Source organism: Athene noctua, chromosome 4, assembly GCF_965140245.1.
Source record: "Athene noctua chromosome 4, bAthNoc1.hap1.1, whole genome shotgun sequence".
In the NCBI taxonomy this organism is placed as follows: Eukaryota; Metazoa; Chordata; class Aves; order Strigiformes; family Strigidae; genus Athene; species Athene noctua.
Window position 1 is genome coordinate 64,571,653 of NC_134040.1, and position 21,422 is coordinate 64,593,074.

General features: G+C 37.9%; 1 protein-coding gene across 1 annotated transcript in view; it reads right to left on the reverse strand.

The window, feature by feature from the left end:
- The window catches only part of LOC141960443 (serine-rich coiled-coil domain-containing protein 1-like), a 133,959-nt gene that overhangs the window by 74,293 nt on the left and 38,244 nt on the right, over positions 1-21,422 (reverse strand). Inside the window, exon 4 of the mRNA XM_074905942.1 lies at positions 20,743-20,930. Coding sequence (XP_074762043.1) covers positions 20,743-20,930 — 188 coding nt within the window. The remainder of the gene's footprint in view (positions 1-20,742; positions 20,931-21,422) is intronic.

Consider the following 21,422-nt stretch of genomic DNA (forward strand, 5'->3'; position numbering starts at 1 on the left):
CTGTCTCATTTACATAACAAGTACCAAAACACCCTGCAGATACTTAAGAATCCAGCTAATCCAACAGTACAGAGAGTCAAGAGGACAAACGTTATCCACTGAAAGAGGTAACCATGTGGTACACTCAAAAATTGGGCCAGATCCACATAGCACATGATTTGCCATCACAGAGAACACATCAACAAAGCTGGGTCAGATGCTTTAATAGTGAGCCAGACTCTCAAAGACAAACCAGACCAACGAGGCTAATCTGTTGAGGTCCTCTCAGCAGTCAGCAAGGAAGAACAGTAAGAAAACTTACACATTGTTTTGAAGGGAGGTGGAAACTAGCTACTCTTAGTTATCTCCTGAAGGAGCCTTTTCCTCCACCGACTACAAAATATACCCAGGAAATTAACCATAATTTAAAGTTAAGTTTTACAAATCCACCGGGTACGTGCTATACAAGATCACAGAGGAAAAATGTCCATGTGTTAGGAGATGGGAAGACTTGAATCCATATGCAGTAGAAATAAGATGATATGTAAGTAATTTATTTATTACACTAGAGATAACACAAAATATTTATATGAGTTAGCTGAAGTTTCCCTTCCTTTAGCTTAAGGACTTGCTCAGTAAAAAAATCAGAGATGTAATCTTCTGTATATAAAGAGAAATGTTGGGAACCTATGCAAAATCTAATCAACTCTGCTTGCTAGTTGCAAGACAGCCCTGAAGGAATGAAGCTGTTCACACCAATCCCTTGAAACACTTGGTTACAGCCAGATTTCACCAAGCCTTTAGAAAAAACAATAAGGGAAAAGCAGCCAGGGAAATATTTTACTGCCTGAAACCCTACAAGAAGTTAAAAGCATGAGCAGTGCTTTAGCATGGAAGAACCACCAGGGTTATCTTATGTCAGAAAAGGAAAATATGTGGGGCTGTTACAGACCTTGAAGAGACAGCAAATAGGTGCTCTCTGAAATGGGCTTGTACATTCACAAAGGCTTTGGTTATCTGAAAAAGGAGGACCCTTCTGGACTCAAGAGAGAGAACTAAGCCAATTAGCCACCAGGGCAAACCAAAGCAAGTGCCAGATTACTGCAGCTACCAAAGAGAAACAGCTCTACTCATCCTCTTCACAGCCTTCTTTTTTAAGGAAAGGGAAGGAATGGCAGCCAAGCACAATATGAAATTCAGTAGATAATGTCTTTGCTCTCTGAAGAGGTAATCAGAAACAGCACAATAAAATCAAATAGCCCACAGGTTCTCAACAACATCTGGTGCAGAAAGCTTCATCTCCAGGTGCCATAAAAGGTTTATCTTGCCATCTTTTTATATGGCAACATGACATAAGCTTTCTGTCTTTGTGGTCTCCTCTTAGCATTTATTCCTGTGGATATCTACCTAATTTTTCTACTGTTGCTAAATAAAACCGTTGCTTTTAAAACAGAGTACTGCAGCCATTTCATCCACAACCGGGATATAAGGCTGAAGACAGGGTTTTGATTCTTAATCATGAATGATGCACCTGTGATTAGCAGAGAAAGTTGCAATCAGCCAAGCTAGATTGTGTACCTGCTCAATTGTTCTCTGCTGTCCACATCTCTCAGGAGAAAGGACCCTGTCAGACAGAACCTGTGAGACAGCAGCAGTCTCTGCAGCTATCACACAAAGATATAAGATATACAAAGCATCGTTAATTGTAACGCAATCAAAGCACAAGTCCCTGAGCTCATCACTGCCACTACGTACAAATGAAATTTTCTGTTACCATGAACACCTTCTATTAGCTTATGTCACCTCCTGCAGCACCTCATGTGCAAATGTTATAAGAACACTTTATAGGCTGACAGTTCAAGTTAACAAGTGTAGAGAAAATAACATGACAAGTGTGTGGAAATGACACAAGTATTCCCCTTGTGAGCTTAGTCCCCTAATAAAGCTTGTCAGCTTTCACCTGCAAATGTAAATGATGAAAACTGTCAAATTAAGGAAGGCACAATTTTTTTTAAATCAACAAAATAAATATGAAGAAATAGGAGCTTGCAGTCAATAGGTGCAGTGGGAGATGAGCAATAGCATCATCGTTGTAAAAAGCAGCTGTATAAAAAAAGTTGATTAACCAGGTATATTTTTAATTTTTCAGATGTACTACTGCTTTTCCAGACTCTACATATGTGAAAAATAGATAGCTTACATTCTGCTTGTGTCAGCTGAAAGCACATAAAAGCAGGGAGATGAGAAACCAAGAGATGCTGAAAAACTACATTAGCAGGATTGTTGTAAACGTGATTGACTAAAGATCTAGGAGAGGCAAGGTTTATTAGAAGAAATAATAACTTTTACTGGACCAATTTTATAGCTAAAAGACCAGACACATTCCCTGGACACAAACACTTCTTCCAGGATAATTACTTATTACCTAAGGAACAGGCCCTGAAAAGGATTTATGGGCCAAAATCTTGTCCCTTTTCTCCCTCTATTTCAATTAGACTAATAAAGTATATTAACTGTACTACTTGTGTCTTTCTGCACCATGGTGCAGTACATCTTTTGACAAGAACAAATATCTCTTCACAATGTCTGTGGAATTCAATGCAAGTGGATGATAGATTAATTAACCGATGAAGAATATTCCTGTAAAGGCTGACAGACAAGCAGTTATGATTTCCAAAAAATATGCATGTAGCCCTCAGACAAATAAAAGAAGAATTAAGAACAGCATAACACTGAAACAAAGAAAATTAAAGAAAAAAACAAAGAAAAACAAAGTCAATTATTTCCCATAACACCTTGGAATAATTTCATATGTCATCCCGTTGAGCTACAATAGGACTTCTACTTCAGTAAATACAACTGATAACACGAAACGTATGCTGCTGCCTGCACTTTATTTTCTGTAATGCATAAATAGTTGCATCAGCTTTACAGGAAACACCACAGTGGAAAATAGGCCAATTAGGCACAAATTTAGAAAGAGTTACTCTCTTCACTGAGCTAAATGCTTTATGAGGGACTAGATATTCATATCATTTGCACAAGTAACATCTACGTGAAGTCAGTATACTTTGCAGCAAAGAATTCATCTTCTTGGGAGGTGCAGTTTATTTTACTCTGCAAAATTAAGTTACTCACTGCTATCGCAGTTATCAATTATACATAAAACAGTAAGACAGGAATGAGGTGGTGATTTTTGTCTTTCTGTACCAGCTATTTTCACAAATGCTTGACATGGTATTTATTATTATTATTATTTTGTTAGAATCAAACATATTCATTTTTTTACCTTTGCTTAACCCACCTTCCCCCCAAAAAATTAATGCAGCCAAGTAAAAAACTGTCGAACCAATAAAAAGACTCAAAATATTCTGCTAGGTAAGATATGTAAAGACCTCAACCTGTTCAACTGGAAAGAAGAAAAGACCAGGAACATAGCTTCATTTACACTTCACAAGCAGCTTTAATGGACAGAAAAATGCCAGGTACTAGAATATGTCCTTAATGCTAGGTATAGAAGACAAATCGAGGCCTAGTGGCTAGAAGAAAAGACACAATTTCCATTTATTTAGGAATTAGGCCTGTTTTTTCCAAATAGTCTTTAGCTTTGGTTTGTTGGTGTGGTTTTTTTAAAAAACCCTCACACCTTTGGAATAACCTAGCAAGTGAAAGTGCAGCTGTTCCATCTCTTCCTATTTTTTACATCATTACTCCAATAGAACTCACTGTCCTTGACTCAGAGGTAACTGGTACACTTTTGTGACATATCCTGTACAAAAGATCTAGCCAGAGGATCCAATGGTCCTTTCAAGCTCTAGAAAACTATCAGCCTTTTTTTTTCTGTTGAAACCTGTTGCTACATATGTACCAGGAAGTTGTTTGGTATCACTTCTTGCATACATGAGCTTTATTCCCCTTTAATTTGTGACTGCCCCATCTCTGAAGTTTTACCACATCACACGCATTGGTGCTTCCCTCTGCTTGGACACAGCATCACCTCTTACCTTAGTAAACACAAGTACAGGAAAGAACAAAATAGTCTGGTTTTGGTCTAGAAATACTGCTAGTAAAAATAGTTTCCAACAGTTTGTCTAAGAAAATAAATGTTAAAATAGGAGGGATCTCAGGCAATAACACAGTTTGGGGTGGTTTTTTTCTTCTATTCATAGATGTATATTCTTTTAATTTATACCCAGGAATATCGTTACATACATAGTCCTATTCAAGTTCATCTTTACTGTGAAGCCACCCATACGAGTAAAAACTTTTATGATTTCAGTCTTCCCTGTATTACATATTGCTTGAACTTTGAAGTATAACATTCCCTACAAATACCTATTAGCATGTGGCTTTTGTAACACTAGCGTGCAAACCCTGTATGTAGCAACAGCATATCAAAATGGAACTCAGGTCTGAAATGAAATTCTAATTCATGTTAGGATCTGCTAATCCCTTCTGCTCACCTTGAATATGAAAAAAACTTGCAGTACATCTATAACAAAAACGTTGCCTGAAGGTGCATCTTTCGACCTTTGAAATATGTAGAATGAATAAAATCTGAAATTTCCTTTGTTATTTGCCAAACAATTCTAAGCTTGAACAAAGCCCTTGACAGAACCTGCAGTGTTTGTTCTATTTTTGGTAAAGAAATACTGTTTGCCATCACAACATAGAGACAGAATAACAAGTGATGAGTTTGTTCACCAACTCTTAAAACATGCAATAACAATTCAAGCATATGATCATGAAAAAGTTTTTACTTACCCATAGGAACATTGGCTTTTCTTTCCTCACAACACCACCACCCAGGCTTATGAACAATTTAGTTTTAGCAGCTTCATGTGTTAGCTCCAAAAAGAAGAGATCCATTAAAAAAACTAATGTGATTCTCTGATTCTGTGAAACTGAAACGCACATTACAGGGACAACAGAAGATCCTAAAACCTTTTATCAGACACCCTGCTGCATGGAAATTTTTTTTAAAATAAATATTGAACAACAACAGATATCTTTGAACTTCTCCAGTTAATAGACCTTACAGACCTCCTACATTGCAGCAATAAATATGCCTCAAGAAATCAGTGTATCATTTCATAGCATTTAATAATGCCACAAATGCCTTTGTTATGCAGACTGTATAGAAGGGTGAATGCTACCCGGTAGCAAAACCATGCATTAATGGTGCCTGCCTTTCTTCTGTTAGTAAGCATAGCATCCCTGCTTCACTTCTATTCTTTTCCACCTGTAGGTCCTTCCAGTAGACAACTGAGTCCACTTAAAGCACTGAGTTCAGAATAGTTTGGCATCCAGTTTCACAACTCAAGTTATTAAAACAAAAACTGCTGTGATTCATGAACCGTGGCTGAATGCCTGACTATTCCTTTCACTTAAGTTCAAGGTTTTTATTCATGTATCTGTATTTCTTTGAAATAAAAACCTTACAAAGACACCAACACGCTGAGAATTCCATGTCTTGTCTTATCAGTGCCTAATACCGGCAATGAAGAATCTGACATCCACAAACCCCCACCCTAAATCCGTCTGTTGTGAAGATTTCATTTGCACAAATAAGCTTCATAGGTTGCTACTCACTTCTCAAGGGGTTGTTTTACTCCTGATTTTGCATCTGGGCACAGAAAAGTACGGAGGACTTTTTATTTTTCCGTTATTTTCTTATTTTAGAAATGCCAAGATAAATAAAAGTATATGCATATTTATGAATATATACATTCACAAGACCTCAGGAACACTCTATTTCATGTAAATGTACCAGTTCTGAACATATCTTGTTACCAAACCATACTGTTTTGAGGAATTAACTTTACTTCTGCTTCCCTTCTGCTCTTAGAAACCTGAAAAGCAGTATGAATAGTTTGACAGCTTGTCTCTGAAATAGAGGTAGTTCTCACTTATTGATGATGAGTCTTGTTTAAGACATAAAAATTTTCCCACTGTGATCAAAGCATAGAATGTAATCCTCCTTTATTTTAACCTCTTCTTCCAATACAAAGGATTCAGATTTAGAAGGGATTCAGTGTGAAAACAAGTTAATTTTATGCATGACTGAGATTAGCTGAGAACTTATTTACATTAATTAGACACTGCGTTACATAAAACACATATCCTTAACATGTGCCTGGGAGCAAGCAGCATCTGAAGCCCAGTCATGACTCTGTCTTAATTTCCTTTATTAATTTTTCATTCTGCATAATCTTTAATGATTGCATGCACACTTCCTCTGGCATAGGAATAGGCAATACAAAGAACAACATTCTAAGGTATGTGGAAAGACAAAAGTTCCCAAAAGTTACCTTTTGTCTGACATACGGGGAAAAAAAAAAAAATTCCTGAAACTTATCTCTAGTGATCAGTTTAACAGTGTAGGTGTGAAAAAGGCACATGTAAATAGGCATCTCAGAAAATCTTTATATCACTATGAGGCTGACCTAGCATCACATCACCAGCAGCAGCCAGTCTCCAATCTCCCGCACAAGGCTGTAGTTTGACATGCACTTTAAGGTACCAGCCACATCAAAAAAGATGTTTTCTCCACTTGCCACCCTCAACTAGCAATTCTCCTATGCCCACATCACACTCTGCAGCGTGGTATCATGACTACAGTGAACCAAACTGGGGTTAATTGATCCAACTGTTGCTTGGTTATTTTTGATCACAGAATTTTCTGTCCAGCAGAACCCCTGAAGCATAGGGTTAAAACATTCCAAGTACAGTATGAATAAATGGGTGACACCACATCTTTTAATAAATCCCTTAGAAATATCAACACATTAGACACACAGAATTCATTTCAGAAGCTTACTTTTCTATCTGCAGGAATATGCTCTCCTGAATACAATTCTGTCCATAAAAGAGTTTGTGGTCTCTACTGACTGCTTTTTTTTTTCCCCTCTTCATCTAAATCCACTTAATACAGCCTCAGTCTTGTTCTGAAACTGTTCATAAATTCCTTTTAATGTGTCACATTTATATTTTTAGATATTGCCCTGAAGAATGCGAAATCATTTAAGGAAACAATTCATCACATAAGCCTTATTCACAGAGTAAAGCAAAAAATATTTCCTATGTTATATACCCACAAAATAAGGGACACAACAGTGACATCTAAACAACAGCTGTGAAAACACTTGCCCCTGGTAAATATCAGGTGAAAGGAGAAAAAGATACAGAAAAAGAAATATTGCAGTCTATTGCAAAAAGAGCATATAATTGTCACATCAGAAAGGAAAAAATGGATTTTGTATAAAGACTTGAATTAACAAATTAGGGAAGATGTCAGTGCTGGGAATACTTTGTGATTTAAATTTGATCAGAGCTCACTTGAATAGAAGTTATAGGCATAAATCTCTATGAAACAAGATGCAAAAATATTCCCTTTCCTTTTTTTTTCTTTCCCCTTTTAGATGCTCAGAGCAGGTAAAGTGTTTCAAAAGAAAAGGTATAGCTTTGATAACAAGATCAAATTGCTTTCCATGTCATTTCAGTTCTTAAAAAGACAAAAATGACAACTCCTTATTTTCATCTGAAGGAAAAACTCTGTTAAATTGTGACTAATGAAAATACAAAAAAGACTTAATACTACCATCCCCACTGCCACATTTACAGTAGGAAAATTGCATTACTTCCCTCTTTCAGCTGAAATGCCTGACAGGTTGCTGCCAGCAATGCATATTTTACAGGCTGACTTATTTTCCTCTGAACACGGTCCCTTAGAGCAAATATTCATAGATAATAAGACTAACCCCTGGATTTCAATATTTGAGGTAACAGAAAGGTTACAAATTTTTCTTGGCAACCAGTTCTGTCAGCTCTTGACCTGTTTAGTTCCCAGCTTCTCCCTTAATCCCTGCCTGATTTACAAAAACACAGAAAATCTCTCTCCCATCTTTCCAGCTCCTTCCACTGACCTACTTCCCATCCTCTTAACTTTCAGAGCTTCACTAGACCCAAATTGCCTCTAAACTTCTTTCCTTCTCAATGCTTTATCACTTCTTTTTTCACGTTACCTGCAGTGAACTCCACCCCACACTCAATCCCAGTTTTCTTACTTTCAACCCTCCCTCTCTTACCAGCACTTCATAATCCTCCCCATTTTCTAATAGGAACATAGCCCATCCTCCAGTAAGTCCTACCCTTTCTTTAACCTCCTCACTCCTCTTTGGATCAGGTCCTGACTTTCCCCACTCCCACTTCCTCCACTCTAGTAAGGAGCCAGATTTCAAAAGTTGGCAAATTTATAAAGACAAAAGTCTGACAGGGAACAGTCTGCCACGTCTTCCTATTTAGAAAGGCAGTTTCATTTAACTAAGTGTTCCCTCCCACTATTTACTCATTTCACTTTGCACAACACAAGTTTCACAATGTTTATTTTGGGATAATTTCCTCAAAAGATATTTCAGACACTGAAAATCTCATCATTTCAGGTTAGAGTAAGTATTTCAGAACTGGTGTGTCTTACTCTCATCAACTACAACATGCCAAAAAAAGATGACAGGAGACTTCTCATGCAAATGCAAACTTCTGATTTTTGGAGCAGTCAAAACCAACCTCATTTCCTTTGATATACTCAAAAAATTTATCCAGTGAAGAATCTTATAGGAGTCATTTTTAGGAGACAACATGAGTTCAGCTACAGTGCTGCCTGTTTTACAGAAACAGACATAACAGGGTGGGTATGTGGGAGTGTAATTTAAAACATGCATATGAATAACAAACACTTAAGCAAGAAAAATTTAAGCCCTTCTTGTTATCCAAGATATCTGTCTGAGCAACCGCAATAGACTTTGGTGGAGAATCTTCCATGAGCCTTGGATTGAATATATCTCCCCATACTGTTGCAGATGTTCAAAGTCCTGAGCAAGCCATTACTAACTTTTTAACTAACCTCCCCAGGTTTTCTTTGGTATCAAACACTGCATTTTATAAGTGCCTTGCACTGTTCGAGCTATTACTTACTACTACTTCTCAAGTACCAATGTTCTTCTGACTATCAGCTCCAAATCATAACAACTATCCACTGTTTATGTAATTATAAATTCTAGACAATTATCTGACACTAATATTCTTCAAAATCAAGAAATCTTCTCAAAGCACAACCATGCAGAATGCTTGTTTCTTTATCAAGCATTCAAATACAAGAATATACATTGCTGTCTTGAAATTAAAGTGTATTAATTTCAGAAAGGGTTGTGTTGTTTGGGGGGTTGTGTGTGGTTTGAATGATGAAAACATCTATTCAGTGAGTTATGAAAACTTAAAAAGAAAGACATTAAGCTATTCACCAGGCCTACGTTATTTCAATGAATTTTATTAGTTTTACTGAATGAATGCTATGAATAAAGAAAATTATCTCTGAGGCAACAAGATGTGTTTTAACACCTCATTCATTTTCTGAATGATATATTTTTGCCTATTCCTCTGTTAAAAGGTGAATTAACCTAGATAAGCATTCCCAAACCTAATTTCCATATTTCAATCATTAACATCACATGCAAAATGTGATCCTGAGTCTTTAACGGGCTAGCAGGCATTTGACTCTAAATCAGAAAACACTGTTGTTCTAAACGTCAAGCCTTTGAGGTCTGCAGCTAGTTTTCCAGCCACTGCCACATCCTCAACCCAAGGTTCACCTAGCATTGCCTTCAGCGGCAGACTGGCAAGACAAGAACTGCGAATATAATGACCAAACAAGTGACTCAACAGCATTTCCATTTCTCACTCCATTACCTTCTTTTTATCAGCGAAAGGGATCAAAGGCATGGAAACAGCACCCTACCCTGAATTCCTTAACCTGGAGGAAAAAAATGCTGTATTTATTCTGAATTTATTCTCACATAAGCAAAAAATACAAACAGGCAGCTTACAGGAAAGCTGTGCAGAACTCTCACTGAAAGACCATTCTTGGTCACATTGTTCAAGGGACCTGCTATTCAGCAGGAAATGATGTGCACAAGAAAGGAGAGGAGATAGGTTAGTACTCTATGAACAAGATTGTGGCAATTTTTCTATTTTTGTTTTCATAAAAAACAAGTGAGTATAAACTACCTGTGAATCATCTGACCTAGATGATGAAAAACCCAAGACATTGCTTAATTTGTATTCTTCAGTGAATTAGGTCTCCATTAACTGTCTCCCTTAGAGAAGTCATCTAGTGATTTCTGTTTTCCTATTGTATGTACTATTTGCATATGCTAACTTGAGAAGATATACCACAGCTGCAGAAAAACTGCCAGTGCTCTTCCAAGATAAAAGACATGGCGGTAACCTTCCAGTGCATAAAAGGAATTAAATTAAAATTATTTACCTTTTTTTCTTAAGTAGTACTTTTTGTTACCAATACTGGCTAGAAAGATTTTTCCACTTAAGTATATTATTTATTGCATAAAGACCTCTCTTTTACTTAAAATTCCAGTGTAGTAATTGAAATACCTATATTAGATCAGCCACACTAGGTCACATAACCTTATAATCTGTCTCCATTAATGATAACTCTCAGGTTCCCCTGAGATCTCATTGTAGAAGAAGCACACAGGGTATATCAAGTGGTACTCTTCCGATTCCTTCAGAAACATTTGTTAAGAGTCCTGGTTGCCTCCTCCACACCCCCTTACACTTCTACTTTCCTATCCACCATTGTAGTATGTCACAGGAATTCCCTATCAGCTTCTTCCTTTCTCTGGCAGACCTGGTCCATACCAAAGGATAGGGAAATGTAAGAGGGTGTGTGTACATATGGGGATGATCCCAGTTCCTGTGAATTTATGATTTCTTCCCACCAAAGCACGTCTGCAGGCAGAGCATGACTGGGCAGAGCTCACTGACCCAATAAATGAGTTGGGAATGCAATGGGAGGTGTCAAAAGAGCTCTGTTCAGTATTCCCTGCAGCTCTCTGCCCTTGCATTTCAACCTTGGACTCTCATCTCTTACCAGTATCAAAGGGTTTCGAGCATCTGACATACAGTGGGGAATAATGACAACAGAGCCAGACTCCTCTTAGTGATACCCAGTGAATAGATGAGAAGGTGCAAACTGAAATACAAAAAACCCAAGGGAAAGGTTTGGGGTTTTTTTAAACCATAAGATTTGACAAAAACCTGGACAGGTTGCCAAGAGAGGTTCTGAAATCTTCACCCTCAGGGATGTTCAAAACCTAACTAGACACGTCCCTGGGTAAACCCCAGCTGACCCTGTTTTGAGCAGAGGCATCGGACCAGACAATCTCCAGAGATGCCTTCCAATCTCAGTGACTCTGTTCCTCTCCTACTACTGATTAATCTACTGTGACAGTCAGTAGGGAGTATTGATTATATTTGTCAGAGGATTGTTAGATCCTTGGTAAATCCCTTTCTCACATCTCGACAGCATGACAGGCACTGCTCAGAAGGTAAAGGTCTTCACCACAAATCAGTTGTTTCTTTGAAGGTGGCATGTAGGTAGTGACATGCAGATTTTAGTAGCCCACATGCACAGACTGAAGACCACAGAATGTTGGGTTTTTTCCCCCCCAACAACACGGCATAATAATTTTGCTACTGTACTCAGAACATGTTGTGCTTGTGGAAAATGTGATAATTAATAGGAAAGTAAAATGAAAAAAAAATAAAATCAAAAAAGAACAAAGCTGCTTTTGCTTGACAAATACAGTTATCTCTTTAAACAACATTGATCATTACTGTGCATTTTAACACATTACCAGATATTTCTGTACAGAAAGAAACCTTCCCCTTCATGTAGGAAAATAAATCCTTAAAAACAATATCAGTTCAAGAAGATAAGCAGCTTTGGAACACACTTTCTATTAACATTAACTGGCAAAATTGTTTGGGGAAAGTAGTGAGACTAGCACAGAAGTGTGTTTTGTTAGAAAAAAAAAACATTAATTACGTGTGGTTTACACTTAGATTTTTGCGTCTCAATTAAACAGCTAAGTATTCCAGAAAAATAAACATAACATTATGGACGACACCCATCTGTAGTTTTAAAATTCTGGTCCCTGTAAATTAGTTCAGACAATACTTAACAGCAAGTACTCTCATATTACAACTTCACAAGAAAATATCGGATACTCAGCTTGTACTGGTTTTGACTGGGAAAGAGTTAAATTTCTTCATAGTAGTCTGCACGGTGCTATGTTTTGGATCTGTGATGAAAACAGTGCTGATAACACAGGGAGGGGTGTTTTAGCTATTGCTGAGCAGTGCTTGCATAGTGTCAAGGCTTTTTCTGCTCCTCACACTGCCCACCAGTGAGTAGGCTGAGTGTGCGCAAGAGGCTGATAGGGCACACAACCAGGACAGCTGACCCCAACTGACCAAAGGGATATCCCTGACCATACGATGTTGTGCTCAGCAATAAAAGCTGGGGGAAAGAAGGAAGAAGGGGGGATATTTGCAGTTATGGCATCTGTCCTCCCAAGCACATGTGATGGGGACCTGCTTTCCTGGAAATAGCTGAACACTGCCTGCCGATGGGAACTGGTGAATGAATTCCTTTTTGTGCTTTGCTTGTGCTTTTGCTTTACCTGTTAAACCGTCTTTATCTCAACCCTCAAGTTTTTGCACTTTTACCATTCTGATTATCCTCCTCATCCTGATGGAGGCTGTAAGCGAGCAGCTTCATGGTGATGAGCTGCCCGCTGGGGTTAACCCCTGACATAACTAAAAGAACTAATTCTGTCCCCTTTTCACTACATAACAATATATTTGTCCTCTCCAGAATTTAAAATTGCTAATAACTCATCATATCTTCTACCTCTATTAACATTACTCTGTTCAATCAGAATAATTACAGCAATGTTAGAATAACAGTTTACCCTTTTTTGGGCTATAATCGTTATGTCCTTAAAGAAGTGCATAGAACATCATAGTATAAATATTGTCACATCTAAATTGATTTCGGCTAGTTCCTTGATCTCAATAATTAATTCAAAGTGCCTAACAACTGCAATCTGATTTTCACAGGTTCCTAATACGTTAAGAAATGTATATTATGCTACAGACATTAATTTCCCACTGGGTGTTTAGCTGAAAAGCTTCCAGTTGACTTGACCTAAAAATCACAGACAAAATGCTTAAATCCCAATTTGCCACTTTCATTTTTTTTTATGTTAGTAGTATGTGAAAGGCACTTTATCCACGCTAAATTAAAAATATGTCCCAAATTACTACTTACCTACAGTCAGCAGTTTACTCCTATTTAGATAGCACTGTTCAGCCTTATATTATCAAAGTAGTAACTTTAAGTGGCTTCCACAGACTCTTTCCACAAAGGAGCAAAACGCCAAATTCATTGCAAAAGGGGAAATTTTGTTACTTTAGGTACAAAGATAGTTATAAATGAATGCTGTCAAGTCCACTTCACATGAAGGGTGAACTGCTGTCTTACAGGGTTTGCTTGAACAGTTCAGTAAGAACTGATGTTCCTAAATATTCTTCCCTGAGATGCCCAGCATAGCAGAGAGGAATTTGTATTAAGGGGAAATCCCATAATTCAGTGACAGAACAAAATGTAACATCTATTTTAACTACGAAAAAAACTTTCATGAATATCACAGATACCACATATATGTATAGCAAGTTAACAAGTTTACAGTTATTCAGATAAAACATAACGTTGTTAGTTATTAAGAAGCCTGTGCAGAGGACATTAAAGGAGCGTGTGCATTTTGCATTTTTATATTCCTATTTTTATAACAGTTGTGGTATATCTTAAAAAGGTTCTTTTGTTTGGGGATTGTTTTCTGAACCTGAACTGAAACCCTGAGCACTCAAATCCTTTCCATAACTTTCATTCACTGCCTTTCCAGTGCAGGCTGTCAAGACAGAAGCTTATCTGCTGTTAAGACATTAATCATTAATGTGTCTCCAGCCTGTAGATGGAGAGTGTATCCCATAGGATTTCCTCAAGCTGCTACAGGTCACATTTACAGGTCACAAAAACAACCACCTTCAATTCCACTTTTAAATCTACTGGTCACACACTGTAACTCATAAACCATTCAACTCATGTATTTTCAATAGCATCTGACACCTAATGTGTTGGCCAAAGACTGCATAAAAATCTCATCTTCCAAATGGTCTCAGCATAGACTGTCAGAAGGTATGAAGTGGAAGGTCAAGTCCATATTCAAGGAGAAAAGAGCAGAAGAAAATAATGTTAAAGGAACATGGAGCAAATACAAAAATCACTTCAACCATCTCCAGACTAGCAGTCAACCCAGTTTTTCCCATAATCAGTGCTTCATCAGACACCAGCAAAATGTCATACTATTCATCATAGAGAAGAGAAACACAAAAAAACATTTTAGCCCTTATTCATGTACATTCAGTGAAGTCTATGGGGGCACAGGATCCTGTTGTTCGTTTCATGATGTAGCAACTAGGCTAGAACTGGTGCTTGATAATAAGATTACTCAAGAAACACCAAAAGTAAAGTCATCTTTGAGAAGCACTGGTCACACTTCCATGAGCTGCAGATTTGGATACGGCTTCATTATGTACAATATCAAACACAAGGATAGATTTGGATACAGTGGTTTGGGTAACTGTTCCATCATTGCAAGTACAATTTCTGAAATATACTTGAAACCTAATTATTAATTGCTAAGTCACCCCAAATCACCTAGGTATCAAAACCTAGGTACAGTTGCTCGCACAGAATATCCAGGACACCTAAGTATAATTTAGACACCAGCTGCTAATTAGATAATTATCATAAACAGACATTCCAAGCAGGGGCCATAACACATTTCCATTAAAGTGACCTATGTTTTGCCTTTCTGCACCCTCTAGAGATACAGCAGGAATCTCAAATACTTACAGTTCATATCTCTTTTGCTAGCATCTCACTGTTTCTGTGTAAATTATTTACCTTTGTTATGTCTTCCCACAGTTGCAGACAACCCTCTCTACACTAAAGTAGTCAATTATTAATTTTACAAATTTAATGCTTAACTCACATATTCAACCCCTCCCATTATGACATTTAACCCTGCAGTAGCCCATGAAATATTACCCTCCTTCCCAACAGTGGTATACATATACTTTTCTTAATTTATATTGTAAATATACTTACTGAGACGTTAGATGCTCAGAGCATCCTCATATAATAAGCATAGTACAAGCATGAGGAAAAGGAGATTTTGCCCAAGTGCCAGCATGGAATGCATAAGCAAAAAAGCCTCAGTAATACAGAACGAACACGCATCTTGAAAAATTATCTTAGTTCAGTATTGTGTTGTTACTTGTAGGGAAGTCAAAAAAAAAAGAAAATTGAAATTGAGAAAGCAAATGAAGAAACTTTTGTGGTAACTGCAATTACACTAGTGCATGACAGGCAGTGCAGGAGAAAACAGGAATGCAGCTATTTGACAGCTTGACAAGCAGGCAATGAAGACTTGTATCACTGTTAAAGCTGAGGGGAAAAAAGACAGGATGACCTTAGGTCATAAAAGTCCTTTAACTGGCAACAAGCAGTTTCATCTAATGTATTGTAACCATGGGAAAGATGCACAGAAAGAAATGGCACAGTCAGAGCAACAATCCAGAAAAATAAGTTGAGCAGCTCTAATTGGACTGACATAAGTGCCTTGCTCTAGGCAAAAGAAGAGCATGATGCAGCACTGAGGGCAAACATAAATACTTTTATCTGCAAAGATGAAAACTTATAGCTGAATTTAAGAAATTAAAAATAGACAACATTTAGAGGAGATGCAAGTATGAGAAACTGAAGAAAGACCTGTGCTTGAGAGAGTGCCCAGAGAAATGCCATCCTGCAATGTTCACTGAGACAGGATAAATCAAAAAAATAAGGTTTCTTTTAGTTATATGACACATATGCTGATAGTCAGGTGTGTGCAAGGGAGCAGTCACAAATACAGACAATTATTTTCTACGTAAACAATTGCAGAGGGACAGAAAGACACATTTGAGAGAGCCAAATGTAAGTGGGCGGTTCCGTTCAGCCTCATGTATGCAGTCGTATTTCTGGAAAGAGTAAAAACACATGTGTGCACACAGCACAGTGCAGCTCACAACTTGAATTTGGGCAGTGTGGTCTAGGAGCTCCAACAATCCTCTGAACTTTTTTTAACTTGTAGTAACATACAGCTACTTTCATTTGTATCATCCTTTATGACTATCTGGTTTTAATGACTGTAATTTGTTAGTATTTAAAAATCTCTATCAGGATCTTTTTTAAAAATATATAAATTTTTAGGGGTTTTTTTTAAACATTTCCTCTCTACTACTGGTAAAGGTGGTATTTGGGATAGTCATCTTTCCATATTAGCCACTACTTTGAGGAGTGATGGATAAATTTTTTGCTCACACACACCTCAACTTCTACTCTTACACATCAACTCTTTTTTCCTGCTGTTCTATCTCCTAATCCTCTTAAAGAATTTACAGTGATCTGGGTGTGATCCTATTTTTTTCAATGTGGTTATTCGAATTCTCTCCTACATTTCAATGACCTACATTTACATTCTTTTCATTGGTCTTGCAGGGCTGCATATTTCAGGTCATTCGGGTATTTTACCATGCTGCTTTGCATTTTCTTTCTTTCTTTTTGCCTTTTTTCAGAGAAAAAGAACCACCTAGCTAGAGAACAGAGAGGTCAGCTATAGCTGCTATCAATCTTCTGAGACGTAGTTAACTAGTCTACATGTTATGTGTAAATTTTTTAAGTTGTAACTGATGACTTCATAGTTGGTACATCTGAATGACCATAGCTTCTATAGCAATATAAATTAAAGTGCATCAGTATCAACCATGTTCATTTGAAAAGGGTCTATTATACTGCATAGACTAATCAGCATTAAACTGTTCCAAAAAGGTGTCCTTAACTTCAGTTTTCACCTTATGTGTTAACTGTAGTACTACAGTCTGAAACCACTTTTAATGAAATTGTGGCATCTTGTGGAAGAAATCGGTCACTGCAAGAATGATGGCTTTGAAACCATTCTGATGGAAAATGCATATTTAGTAATCTAAGCAGTTAATCTCAAGGGTCTGTTTTAGTTCATTATTTACATTACTATGAAATTGGCATGTTTGCAGAGTTACTTTGAAAGACTGTTTTATTTCCCTAAATCTCATTTATGAGTAGCATTGCTCTTGTCCAGATTATCACTACTTCCCACACCTCTCAAGCGAGTTAATGCCACTCCTGGGGGAGGTGGTGACCATCTTTGTAGTTCTGATACACATTCTCAGTATTTAGGAGATCCACCTATCCAAGCTTTTATCTATCGCCTTCAGAAATAGCACTACCAATCCTGAAAGAATATTCTGCTGAGCAAGTTGTTTAGGAAGAAGAACAGTTTCTCAGATACTAATTTTCTTCTTCTTCTTCTTCTCATCTCTGTGAAAACCTAGCATCCCCTCAGTTCTTCTGGCTCCTTACTCCCACCAGCCCCTCAGCAGAAGCCACCCACACTGCTTGCCAAGAAGAAAAAGAAAGCAAACAGGGTCTTGGAGGACCTTCTTCAGTTTGTGAGGAAAGGGTATCTTCTACACTACAAAGCTCTTAACATGATGTCTGGATGATGCCAGAAAACCAGCATCCACAGCTACTACCACTCAGTTGGTGCCTCGGAGGACAACTGAATAGCAGTGCTGCCCTCGTCAGGGAGGCCTCAGCCATCTCCCATGAACTTGCTATCCCTTAAAATGCCTGTGGTTCATTTCCTTTCAAAATTGAACAAAATGAATACGTGTATCCACAGAAGAGTGACTAATGTTTTTTTTAGGTACAAGAGAAAATGAGGTTAAGGTTTTTAATAATACTTTATTTAGTAACTCCAATTCTTTACCTAGTATTTATTGTTCATTAAGATCATTCACTGGTAACAATATGTTACTGTGCTGCTAAACATTGCTTGTGAGAAGTATTTTGAAGGGGCCTTTTTACTGTTCAGATATGTATTATCACGACATTCAATTTCTTCCATTTTTAATTCCTCTTCCTTCCAGGAAACAATGCTTACTCTTTTGAATTTTTTTTGGGGGGTGGGGGGTGGGGCACATGTGTGGAAGGGAGTGTAGTGTTGGTTTTGGTTGGTTTACTACTTCTTATACCTCACTTTTTACTAAAAAAGCTTTTATCTAGCATTTTTTCTTAACATATGAAGGTGATATCCATATGTATCAGGATATATTTTACCTTCACGCATAAGTATGCCATTATCTTGATGTAAAAGTTCTTGGTCTGTGACTGCAATACCAATAAGCGTGAGCAAGCACTTGTGAATTTGTGGACAATCTTGCTAATGGAACTGGAAAAAACCCTGTGGATTTCATACACAAAACATGAAGAAACTCAAATCACCACCTAACTCCCATGCACAGTTTGCTTACTTCCTGTTGTTCCTGTGTTGCCACCTTCCTGGTCCCATCATTATTACACTCCCAATATTAATACAGGGCTAAATAGAATGAAGCACTATGGCATCAGTCTAGCCTAGTATTAAAATTAACACAGAGATCTGCCTAACAGCTTGGGTCTAACAACCCAAATAAGGCTTACAGGCTTGAGCCACAGCTAACCAGCCTTTTAGGACAGGAACTATATCTGTGTAACACTGTGCATGCCTACATGAAACAGCATCTTTAAATGTCATCATGTTCTTTCTGGCTTGGAAAAATGTTATTCACAGATACTTAAATGTGATCTTCCTGCAGAAACAGAAAAACATGCTATACCTATATGCTTTAATAGCGCAAACGTTTCTTCTACTATTTAGCAATTCTATCTCTTTATTCCTATGCTGTATCTCTGGATGTATTAATCCAGTGGATTGGAAAAAAAAAAAAATCAAGGTTGTTTGGGTTTTTTTTTTAAATAAGTTTTGCATTACTGTACTACTTCATCTGAGAAGTTAGCAACAATGTAGAAACCATAAAGGCTTCCTTCCTAAAATTAATTTGCCTCCTGCCCTCTCAGGGAATATAAAATTCATCAGTGAATGCTAATAAATCTGCACGATCTGATACTGCTAAGAGGAGAATAACCCTGTCATTGAAGTATAGGTAATCCAATCTGTCCAGGTTACACAAAGTGAGTGCACAGGCAAACATTTCCGTAAAAAACATCAAGTAACTCCATTTTAGTTGAGTGTTTTTAGTGACCATTGCTTCAGGACACTGGTACACTGAAAAATCTGCTGTGCATTGGCCACACATAGTAAGAATGTGCTTAGTACTGATGTAATTTTCTCCTGCCGTCCACAGAAGCATTTGTAAGCCCAGCCACAAAGGAACATTTGAATGATACATTCAGACTCATGGGTGCGATATACCAAAAAAACCTACAAACTTCACATCCTCTTGAGAAACATCCAAACCCCAGTTTCCCACCACAGGTTCTGTAAAGGCATTTCACACTAAATTAGATCCTTCTCTGGGAAGCTATTTTAAAATGACCAACCAGTAACTAGTATGGGCAAATCTCACAAAGGAAGACAATTTTAGCCTTCCTTGACTTCTTGGGTGAGAAAGAAGATTTTACATTTAGGGGCAGCCAAAGCAGCACACAGTCATAAAAGTTGTCTAAACAATGGTATGAGTTGTTGAGATTTTGTATTAGACTGTAAAACTCCACCCAAAGAGCACATAACTGGAAATCTAACGTCAGTTTGAACCAATCAGTTTCACATCTCTGAAAAGCTGAAAAAATTCTCTCTTCAAAAGAGCAGTTGTGTGTTCACATCTGAGTCTCTCAGGGATGTGTTTGGTCTTGCATCATTGTAACACAATAGCTATTATGTAAACCTGAAACAGGAAAACCCCTTTAATTTACACATCTGTTTAGAAACTAGGCAGGGGTAAGAAACTTACTTCTTGCTTTCCAAGAAAAGCTGTTTTCAGACGAGTACAAAGTGAATCCTTCTTTTTTCAGCTAGCATGATGAATAAAATATTTTGATCTAATAATGTCCATAAAAGTTGTCTTAGTGATTCCCATAAGCTGAAGAGCAGATACCACTGCTGTAGATGTTCAATCTTAATATTTCCTTCACTCACCGGAGAGCACATGTCTAAGTATAAATTACACTCACCTTGAAATGTTTATTCTCACTGGCTATAGGAACACATAAACCTGTCAGTCAGTCAGTTCCTTCTACTACTGCTTCACTAGAGGAGGTTTCAGAAGTACTCTCATACAGTTATCTGATCTGTCTTAGTTGTTCTGGTCCTCGGGACCCACAGGGGTTCACGAGATCCTTTCCTCCCCTCCTTACCTTGCACTCAGATGAAAGCTTTCAAACTCATCACCAGTTTTGAAAGGGATCGCTCAGACATTTCAAACGAGCCTCTTTACAGGTAACTTCCTCTCTATCCAATTTCTGATCTAAATCTCATCTCACTCATCAGACATACTGTGTTAGTTGTTTCATGAACGCAAAAAGCAAGTGTTGCCACGAAGTAGTTCACTGTATTTAACCTCAGAAATAGTCATACTGAATTTTGCTGCAGTCTCCCAGTATTTTTCTCCCAGGCTAATCAGCAAAGCATGCCAAGAATCTCTTCACAGAAAATGTGCAAACGTTTTCACATCATCATCTCCTGAAAAAAATACTTTTTAATATTTGTAGCTGAGCCTGGATCATATTTTGGAAGCCTGAGACAGCTTGGGGTTTTTTTCCCCCCTTTATTATCATCCATTACTTGTAAAGTTGCTGCTTCTCATTATAGTTACACCAATCACAGAAAAACAAAAACTTAGGCATATGGAAATAAAACTCACCATGCTGTTCATTTTTGAAGAGGATGAGCTTGCTCTCTGCTTTCGTAGGCTGTTAAGCTCTTCTGTATTTCCATCCTTTGGTTTTATGATCAGCCGACTGCCTCCAGCAGTACCTTCTGAAGAGGATCTCAGTCGTTTCTCAACAAATCTGCCTTCTCGGTATGGACTGAAGCTATTGGCAAGATCAGCTACAAATAGAGAAGTAACCAGCAATCATTAGAAAGAACTATTGTTCTATGTTCTGTAGAAAGCAGATCCTGCTCACCCAGATAAAACTGTCACCTGGGCCACCACTTCACTCTTCAGCCCCCAGTGACTAGCACGCTCGGCACACTACAGCCAAGTCCATGGCTCCTCACAGAATCCAGAGGGACCTTTGCTCCATCCTTTCCTTTCCTCCCTCATTCTAGGACATTTCCAAACTGCTGTTCAGTAAAATCACAAACTATCACTTGGCTCACTGCGGCCAAAACCCAACCTGCCTTACCCTGTGTCCAGAGGCAAATCTAGGTTTTGTATGGCCAGGTCACAGCCTTGTTATCCCTGCACAGAACAGGGATGCACATCGGTTTTGGCTTCTGTTTGGTCTTCCTAACTCAGGTCTGCACCCACACCCTCCAAACCCAGCCTGCAGCCAGCAGGCTGAATCCCAGTCCCAATTACTGCTGTTAAACAATAAC